Raw genomic sequence first — 13,832 nt, 5'->3', positions numbered from 1 at the left:
CAGGACGCCGAGTTGGGCGTCGGTACCGGGAGGGAGGCGGTGAATATGGTGTCGAGCGACCAACATAGTAAACCAAACTTAGAACTCGCGATACTGGTGCAGACGACTATGGTCGAACAACCATGAAAAATAAATGGCGGGACTTTGGTATTGCACATTTAGCACAGAAATAAAAGACACTCCCACAGTTAGACAACCAATCATTCTATTATTGGTCACGATGTACCACGGATCATTTCCACGTCCTTTGTAAACATCACATACACGATGTGCCGGCCATCCAATGACGGAATGAGCGGCTTCCTCTGTGCACAATCAGCGCCAACTTCGTGAGAGAAACACGACGCACTTGCTAAGTCTGGTGGCGCCCTACTATTTCATCAATAACCAAATACTTAGTATACCATTATCCTGTTCCCGTATTGGACATTTGTTTATTTGCAGTAATTTCCAATTCTACGCCAGGTCCTTAGTAATTAATGATTTCACGTATTTATTTGGCCGTTATTTGACAGACGTAAAATGCCATAATGTTAATTCGCGTAAATTTAAACACACTGATACTGATTATAAATTAAAAATTTGCAAAAAAATACTAAATTTGCTATCCCATGGAAATAATTTAAATCAAAATATTTGGCAATATATTAAGTTTTGCGTCGCATGCACGCGATTGAAATTTATTTTAGAGATATGACAAAAGACTAAAATATATTATATTATGTTTTTAATATATACACATTGTACAAATGAGACAAATAATAACAGGCACATATATTACATATTAGTTTCCATAGTTACATGTACACCAGTAACATGGCATTTTTGAAACATAGTTGAACTCTGGTGACCTTGCCCTTTGTTATATAATATAATTCCCTTTAACATAGTTTGTTTCAATATAAATATAAATATACATTGTCATAATTAATTTTGAATACAAAAAAGTTTTGGGGTTGAACTAACAGTGGGGAATCAGTCTACCGAATGTCCTTTAAATATGTAAATATCTTACAAAAACATTGGTGCCTTATTTGTTTAATTATTTTAAGGGACATAATTTCCAGCTTTATTCAAAGTAATTCAGATATTTTAGTATAAAAACAAATGCCTCATTGCAAAAAAAAAGTGCTGCATTTAGACGTGAATAGATTCATAAAACATGCAAGATAACAGAAAATCTTAGCTGGCTTTTGTCCAAGTATTTTGTACAGGTGTCTGTCAAAAATTAATGATTCACTGAGACAAATATAAACTGCCTCATTGTGTGACTACTGTATTATATGAAAAGTAAAAAAAAAAACACCCTTTATGAATAGCTATCATGTTGCAAGCTCTGCTTTAAATAGTTAGTTGGTGTCCAGTGGAGGGAGAAGTCAACAGTACTGTTGCCTCCTGAGAACCTACATCTTCAAACACTGCAATCTTTGTTTGAAGTGAGTTTTTAAACTAGTATTATAAAAACTCTATCATTCTGTTCTAATAGCTGAAACATATTCCTGTGAGTTTTCATTTGTCGAATGAACTGTTTGTCAAATACAGAATACATATATTTTAGAACAATTTTCTTTTTAAAATGTGGATGAAATGTTTTGCTTTTTATGTATTTGTTATGTATTGTTTTTGATTTGATAACTTTGAACTAAACAGATTTTCTATTAGCTTCAGATCTTGATCAAAGTTAGGCACCCAGTTCATAGCAGTGCTTATATTGATTTTCTGACATCTTGTTTTCTGTAAAGATTTATTGGTAGGTTTGCAAATGTGTATCAGACTGTGCAATCTCTCCATGAGTTGGTTTTGAAACCCAGTAAGGGATTCTGAGATACATTACCAAGGATATTATTACAAGATAAATCATTTGCTTCATTGAACACATACAACAAAGCATATTTCCACTGAGATCAGTGACCTTTGATGTGTATCACCAGTGATCAGTCAAGTAGAAACAGTCGAAATATTTTACCAGTTTTTCTCAATTTTTGCATGATATTTTCATACAGGACATCTGTTGTTCAAACTCAGGGAAGACTTTATACTGATGAACAAGGTGACCAAGTTTGATGAAGTTTGGAATAGAATTAGTAAAGTTATCATGCACACAATAACAATTATTAACGACGACAACGACGACGACAACGCCGGACAAAATCTTTCCCTTAATATACCTTTCCCTTCCATCTTTGATGGTACGGGCAAGGTAAAAAACATATTGCATCCAAGAAAGGCAAAATAACAACAATTATTGACGACTGCGATTCTAGATACATTATACAAGGTAAGTATGCATCTCAGACCAATGAAAATTAGTTGTAATACCAAGCAATCTATACAGGCTTTTTGAAATTAAAAGACACAAGTCAAATGATTTCAAAACTATGTATAGGGCACTTTGTCATTCTATAACAGGCTTCAAGTATGGCCACAGTCACAGCCTCACAGCCATGCTTATTTAGGATTTTGGGTAACTGTTGTCAATCCCATGTTAATTGCGATATCTGCCTCACTATTGATACTTTTATATTCAGTATCAATGTGGATTCTGATGATGAAATTGACATATAATCAACACGACTTCCGCTGCAATTTGAAAAATAGAATGAAGTTCTTGCATTCTAATAACTATTCCAAATGACGGCATTTATCTTCCTAAACTCCTCAAATTGAATATAGCATGGACATACTGCGATCTGATTGGTGGAAACAGCCCAGCCATGTTGTATGTTTGATGATAAATAACAATAATTTACACTGTATCAGTGACTATGAAGTTACAATAGATATAGTTACTGTTACACTCAGGATCAAATAAGACCAGATCCTCTATTGTCACAAGTATTAGGATACACTGGCTCAACTAGAAGCATGACATGAGATGACCCCCGCCACAACACACATGTGTAGGTAAGTGAATGATGACAAAATGTAAAAACTATATATAAATGGATTGCATTTCCTGGTTATATAAACAAGCTTGTGCAATTTTGACATTGTCTGCAACTTGGATTTGATGTGTACAATACAGAAACGAAGTGTTTTACAGTAGAATAGGAATGCCTTGAAGGGTTTATTTCAGACTCAGCGGGTTGGTCCAAAAAAAAAAAAAAATATTTTCATGATGACTTTTGGTCCATTACTTCCCAAAGACCTGACAATGTAAAACCATCTTTAAGTTTTTCTATTGCTAATCCCAGTTCTTCTGAGTATACCGGTGGACGGTCTTTTTGCTTGTCACCATCGGCAAAATAGGCCTGGTTGGAAAGAACAGACAATTAATGCACATAATATTTAAATTCATTATGCCTCGCGTATTATGCAGGTCACTGATATGAAATCAATTGTAAACATGGTAAAATCAGGGTATCAACACGTAGGTGCGCAGTTGTAATTTAAATATTCTAATTCAAATGTCTAAATTACCGGTAGAGTCAAAGTTATGTGTGCAACAACAAATTTAATTTTTGAATGTTATTATAATCATGACCAAGTGATACCGTAAGTGAGTTTATATAATATTCACATTTGAAACAGCAGGACCAAAATGACAAGATCGTTTGCTACTAAGCGTTGCATGTTTACCGGGTAATTGTTTTACACTTTTTATTACCAAGAAAATTAAAAGCAATGTATTTTAAGTGTAAGAAAATTACAAACACATAAATGCACACACACACATATGATTCAAACTCCCATGGCAAAGTGTCTTGCAGTCTTGCAGTTCAGTATGCTACAGTGTATAATGACACACAATCAGCGATTAGAAGATAAATAATAACAATAAATTTTGTATTTAGTGGACTTTAACCATTTCAAGTTTGTGAAGCCTATTTTAGAACCAAATGAGGACCTTTTATTTCTGCTTGACGATTGGATATGTATGATAAGTACAACCACATGTCAAATATTGAAATATCAACCCAGCAGGTTTGGAACTCAACTCATGTCATCTTACTTACAGCAAATGCATCTGATTGTTCGTCCTCATTGACAATCTCCACATCGTCTTGAACGGTTTCAATCATTAAATCTTCCAAGCCCTGTGGTTTATCTTCATTTTCAAATTCTACACCAAACACTGGACTAGCACTGTACACACGGTGTAGACTCTGGATTTCTTTCACCACCTCTTGTAGTTTCTCCACTGGATCTATGCGAAAACCCAACACATATCCACCACTCTGTATGGAGTAACATATGATTCAATCTGGTAAGTATATATCTACATTACCATCGATGAGTTTAAATTCAATTTAAAATTTGACATTTTGATGGACCAAACACGTTTTTGAAACATATGACGAAGACACAAACACGATACAAATTTATATTGGTGAGTGGTATGACACATCGTGGAAGGCACAGTCAGAGCCAGTAAATTTTGGCGTATTGATAGTCTGTAATGACGTATTGACACTGGGCATAAAGTACTACAGATTGGTTAATATTCTACAAGACACAATGACAGTCTGACTTTCATCATTGCCACTCACAGGTTTATATGTTCATAACAGATCATTTGACAACCTGTGTATTAGAGTCATTGCTTGTACTAGTAATAAATAAGATATGAAGGTAGTTTACTTAGGTGGGAGTTGCTACAAGGTTCAGCAGGGATTATATTATACTCAGATTGAGTTTTTCTTTCTCTATAAAGTGGAGAAACATGCAAAAACTAATAGACTAAATTAGCTGCTATTGTCACTCGATAAAGTTCATGCATATACAAATATTAGCAGATACTGTCTTACCTGTACTGATGTTTCAAGGACCAATGCCAAACCAAACTTAGAATCACGGATTTTGACAGTCCTCTATAAATTAAATAAAACAATTATTAAGAATGAAAAGCAGGTATAACATGTAATCTATTTTTACACAAAATAATTCTGATGAAATTTTGCTTTCAATTTCACCTACAAGATCGTTCAGTTCTTTTTTTATGTTTATACCGCTCTTGGTCAATCACCCATTGTTCAGTCATCTTTATGCAGTTTTTAAACCTACCTACGTCAAACACTGATCAACCAATCATGAGCGAAGCGGGTCACCAATAAACAGGAAGTAGTAGTACCGGTAGTTTGAGTGACAAGTCTCAACAGGAACGTCACCGGACAATTTCCATGTAATGGCGCATGAGGGTGTTACATGCTATAACAGTCCTCAGGCCTTACAGCCCTCGCTTGAAATGCCTTAGGCATTTCGTTAACACGCCTACGGCGTTTTTAAATAAGTGACTCTTTATTAGGCCCGAGAACTGTCGACAGTCTAGTGTCACGGTGGTTTACAATATTACACCCACAACAGTGCTGTTTATAATCAATTTTAAACCCACTTCACTTCAAAGCATACAATTACCTATTAAATATACCTTGTACTTACCATTTGTAAATACGGCACACTGACATTAAAACTATCATTCATGTTAGCATGCCATACCAGACGTACATTGGTGATGAAAAATGTTCCTAAATTACCCTGTGAATAAAAACAAAAGACAAATGAGGTAATTTTTTCAAATGTACCAATAGTCATCTGTAGATAATAAAATTTTATCTGAGCTATATTTATGCTAAGTGTAACAGAGTTGAGTATTTCAGTGTGTTTCCATATTTACTCAATACCCCACCCTGGGCAATCTTTTGGAGGGAAGGTCTTACATTTGGGTGAGTGCTACCTCCAAAATATCACCCAGGACAATCTTTTGGCAGCTTTTTTCAATGCTATTCCAATCCATTATAGCCATTATATCGTTTTGACAAAAATATTCATTAAACTTAAAGAAATGAAGATACCCTGAACAAAACTGAGAGGGGTCCACCTGAGGCACCTATATATCAGATTTCAAAACAATCATTGAAATTAAAGCTGTGAACAGAATTGCAAGGGTTCAAGCATACGCCTGAACACATGACCACCTAACAGTCTATTCAAACTTATTCACCCATGTGTACAATATCAGTCAATAGTGAATTTAATGCATCTGTAGGAATTAAATATACACATTCTATTGTTCACACACGAAGATTCTGACATCAATGCACTGTACCAAAGATGAAGTTGATAGTTTAAGCACTCATAAGAAACAATGCCCATTTGACCCTTTTCAAAAAAAGTCAAAGATGGTGACCGGGTCACATGATTAGTCCAGATTATTTTGCTTGTACATGAAGTAGTTTAGTGTTAAGATGTAACATACCAAATATAAAATCAATCAGATAACTGTGGCATCAGTAAAAAACTACTTCCTGTTTGGAAGAAATCTTTTTCTCATATGAAGCTATGACATATATGTTATATACTAAATATCAAATTGATCATTTGAAGTTTTAGATTTTTCATTACATAGTTAAATCTTGATAACATCTCAGTTTGTACTCGTTGGTCTGCACAACAGATGCCATCTTAGTTCATACGAGACCCACATCTCACGCATGCATGGCACCACAACCTTCAAACCTTCCTTCAAACAGTAAATACGATTACATGTACAGTTTTACCCAATACTATCATGATATGCTGACCTAAAGCGATTGATCCTAAACTTTTAAAAATAGTATATTTCCTCACCTGATCACTTGACAGATTCCAGACACCGTTAATTTGATCATAGACTTGCTCCTGCGGTAGTAACTTCAACTGTTTGTTGTTAATTAATGCCCCTCTTAGTTTGAGGTCACGATACATCTTGGATGTCTCATAAGCACTGTTAGTAATCAAAGAAAGCTTAGAAAGAACTTCCATGTGCTGAGAGTATTGGAGACACATTAAATATAATTCAAAATTACTTAGCTGAAAACTAATTATGAAAATCAGAAAATTAATATGACCAGATTTGAGTGTAAAACTAATGAGGTCTGCGCAATGTAACAGAAAATCTATGTCTCCAAGTTTAATTGAAATGTGATTAGAACCAAAAAATTATGAATTATTATGCTTATTAGGGAATTAATATGAACAGATTTTTACCCCAAACTAATTAGGTTTGTACATTGTCCTAGAGCATCTTTGTACTAAGTTTCATTGAAATGGAATAATTAGTACCGTGAAAATTCCAAAATTTCGACCCCTCTAAAAATTCGTTCGCCTATTTATTTGCCGGGTTTCGGTGTTTTATTTACCTCCAAATTTTCGACTCCACTAAAAATTGCCGACTCATTCTTATTCGAAAATTGCGACCAGTTTTAGTTTTCCCCCAAACGAAAAAAAAAACGATGTGAGCGTTCAAACGGGACCTTCCTCGAAGGCATGAATCCGGGTTTCTGATTGACTGAGAGATTTTTATTTTATTGGTAACGAAAATATATTCTAAGTAAACGAAGTTTCAAATAAAAACGAACACAAAAATCTCGGCATGCTGCGTTTCTGAATTGTTGATTATTACTGTACTCAGTAGTGATTATAATAATGTACACAAAATAAATTTGTTGAATGGTTATGAAATACAAATAAAAGTCAACTTAGTTTCATCGTAAGCGAATGATTCCGGTCTCGTATAAACGTTTGATGCTGTAGGATATCCGCCATGTTCTCTTAGGTCAAATAGGTCAAATCGCTAATTAACCAATCAAAAAGCTGGATGATGCCAACGTGTTCAAATTACCATAGCTTATTTAAATATGTTAATGTTATTGAACGCAATGCGGAAGAGATTGATGTTGTAGTACGATATTTTGGCTTGGATTTTGATGCGAAAACGGCATGATTTTTTTTAAATAAAAAAAATTAGTTGTTTTTAAAAAATAAACTGGTCATCTGAAGAATAATTTAACATTGTTCACAGTGATAACAGCTCATTCTCGAAAGGAAGCTTACCCGCTCACGCTAGTCACGATAAAAATCATACACGTGTACTCTTGAATAGACAAACATCAATGACTACGGTAAAACTTAGACTCTATTTTAGCCGGCAGGATTGATTGAAATATCCGAAAAATGACGCCAAAATACACCTTAAAAGTCCCATTTTATTTTCTTAAATCCCATTTTATTTTTTAATCCAAGGGCGAATTTACGGCAGAATTTGGTCCCTCAAATAAGGGACACATGAGCTTTGATTCTAACCGGATACATTGCACTGGGTCGGGGAGATAGTTTGCTAAACTTCCATGCATCTTTTGTCCCATGGGTACCTGTACTTCGAACATTCGCAAGTTTTTCTAGGTAGTGCGAGACAGCTTTGTCTTTTGACCTATTAGTTTTGTGCTGACCTCTTCTCCGCGTCTTGATGTTTTGTTTTGCTTGTCATAATACTCACTATTGATGACTTTGTTTAGATTTTGAGTTACAACTCGGCCACGACCTTTGCTTTTACCGTGAAACATGAGGAAGTTTACGTCAATTGACGGACAATGCATTTTTTAAAAACTAATGAAGCACACTGTCTATCATCCCCATTTTTTCATTTGCTGATTTCTATTCTGAAAAATTCGACCGTCCGAAAATGCAACTTAATTTTGACTCTAAAAAACACGTCACATATCTAACACCAATTATTTAAAACCGGTCGAAATTTTGGAGTTTTTACGGTACTTTAGATATCAGTGTGAAAGCTTAAAATTGGTTAATTATGCAAATTAGGTAATTAATATGTACAGATTTTAACCCACAATTATTCAGGTCTGTCTATTGTCCTACAGCATCCATGTACATTCATTGATATGTGATGTATAGTACCTGAGATATCAGTGTGAAAGTTGGTTAATTATGCAAATTAGGTGATTAATATGCACAAATATTTACCGGAAACTAATTGGGTCTGCATAATTCTAGATTCATTGAAATGTGATGATTAGTACTTTAGATATCAGTAGAAAAGCTGAAAATTAATTATGCAAATTAGGTAATTAATATGCACAATTATTTACCCTAAAACTAATCAGGTCTCTGCATAGTCCTAAAGGATCTATGTACCAAGTTTCATTGAAATGCGATGATTAGTACTTGAGATACCCGTGGAAAAGCTGAAAATTAACTAATTATGCAAATTAGGTGATTAATATGCACAAATATTTATCGAAAACAATCAATCTCTGCATAGTCCTTGAGTATGTAAGTACCAAGTTTCATTGAAATGTAATGCTAACTACTTATATCAAATGCTGAAAATTAATTAATTATGCAAATTAGGTAATTAATATGTACTGATATTACCATAAAAACTATCAGGTCTGTGCAGTGTCGTATGACATCTATGTACCAAGTTTCATTGAAATGTGATGATTAGTACTTGAGATATCAGTGGAAAAACTGAAAATTGACTAATCATTATGCAAATTAGGTAATTAGTATCCACGGATTATTACCAAAAACTAATCAAAACCTAGCATTAGTTCAGAGCATCTATGTACCAAGTTTCATCAAAATCCAATGAGTGGTTGTTTAGATATCAGTGGAACAGTCATGGAACCACTAAAAAATAGCTAATTATCATGCAAATTAGGTAATTAATATGCACGGATTTTTACCAAAAATTAATCAAATCTGCGCATATGTTCAGAGCATCTATGTACCAAGTTTCATCAAAATCCAATGAGTGGTTCTTTAGATATCAGTGGAACAGTCATAGAACAGCAAACAATTAGCTAATTATCATGCAAATTAGGTAATTAACGAGCATGGATTTTTACCAAAACCTAATCAAATCTGCGCATTGGCCCAGAGCATCTATGCACCAAGTTTCATCAAAAAACGAAGTATGGTTCTTGAGATAGCAGTGGAACAGTCGGACACACATACACACACACACACACATACACACATACACACATACACACATACACACACACATACAGACACACTAACTGCAAAGACTCCCATTTTGTGCTTCGCACATGGGAGTCAAAAATGAATTAATGAAATCACACACATTAGTTGGAAACCTGCACTTCATAATTTTGAATAAAGATGAAATGTGCCTTGTAGGTAGAATAACAAACACTTATTGCATATTCTGATAACATATGTTCCAGTTTTAGTTTACGCTATCGTAAACCCAAATCAGAGTTGTCACCTGTGCATGCGTCAGGTGGCCATAGCATGTCATTGTTTACAAAAAGCATGAGCCTTTGTGTTCTTAGCGTGTGTTGTTATCGTCCCTTGGAACTCAATTCCCGTGCGCAGGTGACAACCCTCTCGCTTTAATAAATGTTAAATTGAACATTGATGCTGTTGTTGCAGTATTGAATAGTCTTAATACAAAACAAATAAAAATCATCATCATTTTTCACTTTGGATGAGAATAATTACAGTCTATCACAATATACAATGCTGAGAAGTGGAATAATGTTAATAACTAAGGCCATCAAAACAAATTATCCAAACTAAGAAGTTTGGTAAGTTTGATATCCAATTATTTTCCAGTAGTACGAGGATGTAATACATTTCAAAGAGATTTTTTTTTTTTCTTTGTTTAACAGAAAATAATCAATGTATCTTAAACTACATGAATGAAATAAAAAGGTTATCTTCAATGCCTTTTAAAAATAATCAGTCAAGAGCCATTTTTAAAAGCTTGATGCTGAAATTGGGTACCGGATGAATACAGTCCCACTTAAGTATCAATACATGATTTAGTTTTGAATTTTTGTCATTGTTGCGGTACCTCAAATTGCTAGCAGAGAGTATTCCTTAGTGAAAATGATATAGGAATCAACGAATGCAAAAGAAATAAACAAACTCACCGATGCACAGAGATGACAGAGGTAAACAATCTAGGACTTCCAGGTACAAGATTAGTGAATATGAACTCAAATCGTGTGTTATTACACCGGGTTAATATATATAATGCTTCTGTCTGTCCTCTAAGTTTAGAATTAGCCGTCCTTGTGGTGATGTTAACGATACAATTGTACCCAACAGAGAGATTCACTCTCGGCAGCGTCTGAGAATGCCATATTATTCTTAGATTGGTTATTATTAGGCGACCTGTTTTAGAATAGAACAATTTATTGAATGAAGGCATCATGCAAAAACAATCTGTTGTTGGAGTAATAAAATCTTGTATCGAGATTAGCTACCCACCTAATGGATAGGATGGAACATAATATCCACTGCCGACCACAGTAGATGCCGTTGCCATGTAGTTACAACTGTGATACACTGACACTTTGGAAGAAAAGCCAGTAGACAGTATTCTATAATTGTAGATATTGGATTTATGTAATACTGTCGTGAATAGGATTAACCCCAAGAGCGTATGACACATTACATTTATACCATGCTCAAAAGTAATCAAATCTGGTTTATTACCAGGATTTATTCACCAATTGAGCACATACCATGATATCAATGTAAGCATATATCCATTAACAGGTAATGATGACAGTGGCATATGTGGCAGACAATGGAATAGACGAACACTAAGCAAGAGATGAGTAGCCAATACGGAAACAGACTGATAATAAACTGATGTGAAACTATGCACTTTTCAATAAGAACGCACTGACTTATATTAGCTTAACATTAGCTTGTGTACTATATAAAACCCCTTAGTCAAAATATGCAGCAACATGTGCTTCCTGAGTGTAACACCATTGGAACATCTTTTGCTTTGACTTGAATTGCCACATTTGTTGTATGGCATCCGTTGTAATTCCATATAAACAAATAATGCGTGTTATTAAATGGGACCGATACTGCGCATGATAAGACATAACTGTGGTTCTATAAATTTACATATCCTGTTTTAAAGCAGACTCAGTCACGTCAATGACACATTTGAATTGTATTGCATATCAGCACATGAGGCATACCTCTGTCTCCATTATTTCCTTTAGTGTCTTCAACTGAATCAAGTCTATCTATAAGTATCTCACCAGGACGCATCTTCATTTGTCTGTTAGAATGCAAAATACAATACAGTAAATCAAAGTGATTGCAGTTAGAGATAGATGTGAAATAAATATTTCTTCAAAAAAATTACTTTCCCAGAGTTTGCAAAATTAAACAAAAATTTTGTTTATTAAATATTAACATTTTCACCACCAGACTTTCTCGCCCAAATTTTTTCTGCACTCTTTTCTCAATATTTATGGCAATGAACCCTAATTTTGGAGCCAGTAGACAAAATTTGAGGCAATATTCAGTTTTTACTCAAAAAATTTGGCTATTGTCCCAATCTTCAGAAGAAAAGTACAGATTATAAACATGACTATTTTGTGATGAAAAGAGGGAACTGGTGGTGAAAAGGTTGAGCACACTAGATATTCATTTGCACCTGACACCTATGATATTGAGACACCAGTATTAAAATTTACCTCACAAAACTGCTTACTGATTAGCTAACTTGATTATCAATCTTTACTGGTACATAGGCATGGAGCATACCACTTTCATAAGGGGGGGTCACACTTCAAGGCAACAAGAGCATCTTGAGCACAGTACATACAAATTAAAAACTCTTTTGATTTGAAATGTTTACAAATACATATTTTCAACAATACAGTAGTTTTTTATACTCCCAGTGGCAACAGCTCTTGTCACCAGAAGTTTCATGTCTTGGCTCTAAGTTTATCGTCCAACAGTTTCCAGATCTTTAATAAATCTTCACAATGCCTTTCCCAGGATTCAGCCATTAGCTAAATACTAGTACACAATCAATAACAGACGATATTGGAACTAGAAGTTGTAGTTACACAAGATTAAACTGGTGGTGATATTGGATGAAATAGACTGTACTAAAGAATCAACTCCACGATGTTCATTCGTAGATGACACGTGACTAAAGTACAATGAAAGCTGCTTGAACTCAAATTCAATAAATGGACAGAAGCATTTTCAAATGGGATATATGGATCGATATAGAATTTAAATTCAAAAATATTAAATTGTGTGTTTTTTTCACCCAAGTCCGAGGGGAATTTCATATTTTTACAGTGAATTATTATCTGAACACCTCTATTAAAAATAGTGAAGGCAACGTCAAACACCAGATATGTTCTAAAGAAAGGAAGGGAGATAATGGTTTTCATGATCAGTTTATTATATGGCATCTACTGTATTAAAGTGGATATTCAGTCGAAATATACCGGGTAATGTCATTTCCTAACTCCAATTTCTAATGTGATAATACAAAATTATACATAATAATGTATTGCATCCTTGAAAATACAATTTTCATGTGTTGACACTAATATAAAGATAAAAATATACACGTATAGTTTGTTGCATGTACGAGATGAGTTGGCGCCGAACGCTTTGTTCGTATTTCGGGAGTTCGTATTTGTATCGCTAGTTGTGTTATTTCGTCCGTCAAGAGGTGATCGCGATAAAGAAAATAGTGACAGCAAGAGCCACAGAACTGCAGCCAGCCGGCGACAGGTAAACACTCACTATAAACAAATCAATACTGCACAACGACTCGCAGTTTACGCGCTAATAACAACTCAATTTTACTTACTGAGGACTAATATCGAAGCGCACATCTCTGTCCTCCCACAATGCATCAAAGGTGGCCATAATTCAGCTTCTGGTGAGCGATGTCCCCCAATCTTGAATCAAGGTAACAAGACGGTTTCTTTTCTAGTGAGTCGCCATTTTCCAGAATAAAATATTTCCCATCACGTATTGCGAATAAAAACGAAGGAGTACATCCATGAATGCAATGAGGGCGTAAACACTACAAATGACGCCGGACGACAGGGGAGAATAATTTTTGACAATTTGGCCATGAAGTGCCCATGTTCGAACATGACTATTTAAAACGCCTCTAAATACGTATATTTAAGAAAAATGACCCATTCCAAGTGCAAAAACGTCAAAAGTTAACCGTATTTGCAAGGGATTCTCAAAATTCTGAACGTCAAGTATTAAAATTATGGAATCACCCGGAGATT

The 13,832-nt window shown here is 34.6% G+C and overlaps 1 protein-coding gene across 1 annotated transcript; it reads right to left on the bottom strand.

The window, feature by feature from the left end:
- Nucleotides 1-2,933: 2,933 nt before the first annotated feature.
- LOC100375026 (BBSome complex member BBS5-like) lies at nt 2,934-13,548 on the bottom strand. Its single transcript, XM_002734225.4, has 8 exons — nt 13,397-13,548; nt 11,751-11,833; nt 10,680-10,923; nt 6,568-6,703; nt 5,380-5,475; nt 4,749-4,811; nt 3,957-4,178; nt 2,934-3,251 (listed from the first exon to the last, which is right to left on the bottom strand). Exons 1-8 carry the CDS (start codon nt 13,453-13,455, stop codon nt 3,114-3,116), a joined length of 1,041 nt encoding a protein of 346 aa, XP_002734271.1. The 5' UTR covers nt 13,456-13,548; the 3' UTR covers nt 2,934-3,113.
- Between the last annotated feature and the right edge of the window lie 284 nt (nt 13,549-13,832).

This window comes from Saccoglossus kowalevskii, chromosome 7, assembly GCF_978046115.1.
Source record: "Saccoglossus kowalevskii chromosome 7, keSacKowa6.1, whole genome shotgun sequence".
Lineage (NCBI taxonomy): Eukaryota > Metazoa > Hemichordata > Enteropneusta > Harrimaniidae > Saccoglossus > Saccoglossus kowalevskii.
This window is presented reverse-complemented; position numbering and strand designations above follow the sequence as displayed.

Coding starts and splice junctions, on each gene's coding strand:
- LOC100375026 (XM_002734225.4), bottom strand. CDS start 13,455: ATGGCCACCTTTGATGCATTGTGGGAGGACAGAGATGTGCGCTTCGAT. Junction 11,834..13,396: donor CGCTTCGATATTAGTCCTCA/GTAAGTAAAATT, acceptor GCATTCTAACAG/ACAAATGAAGATGCGTCCTG. Junction 3,252..3,956: donor AACAATCAGATGCATTTGCT/GTAAGTAAGATG, acceptor CTTTCCAACCAG/GCCTATTTTGCCGATGGTGA.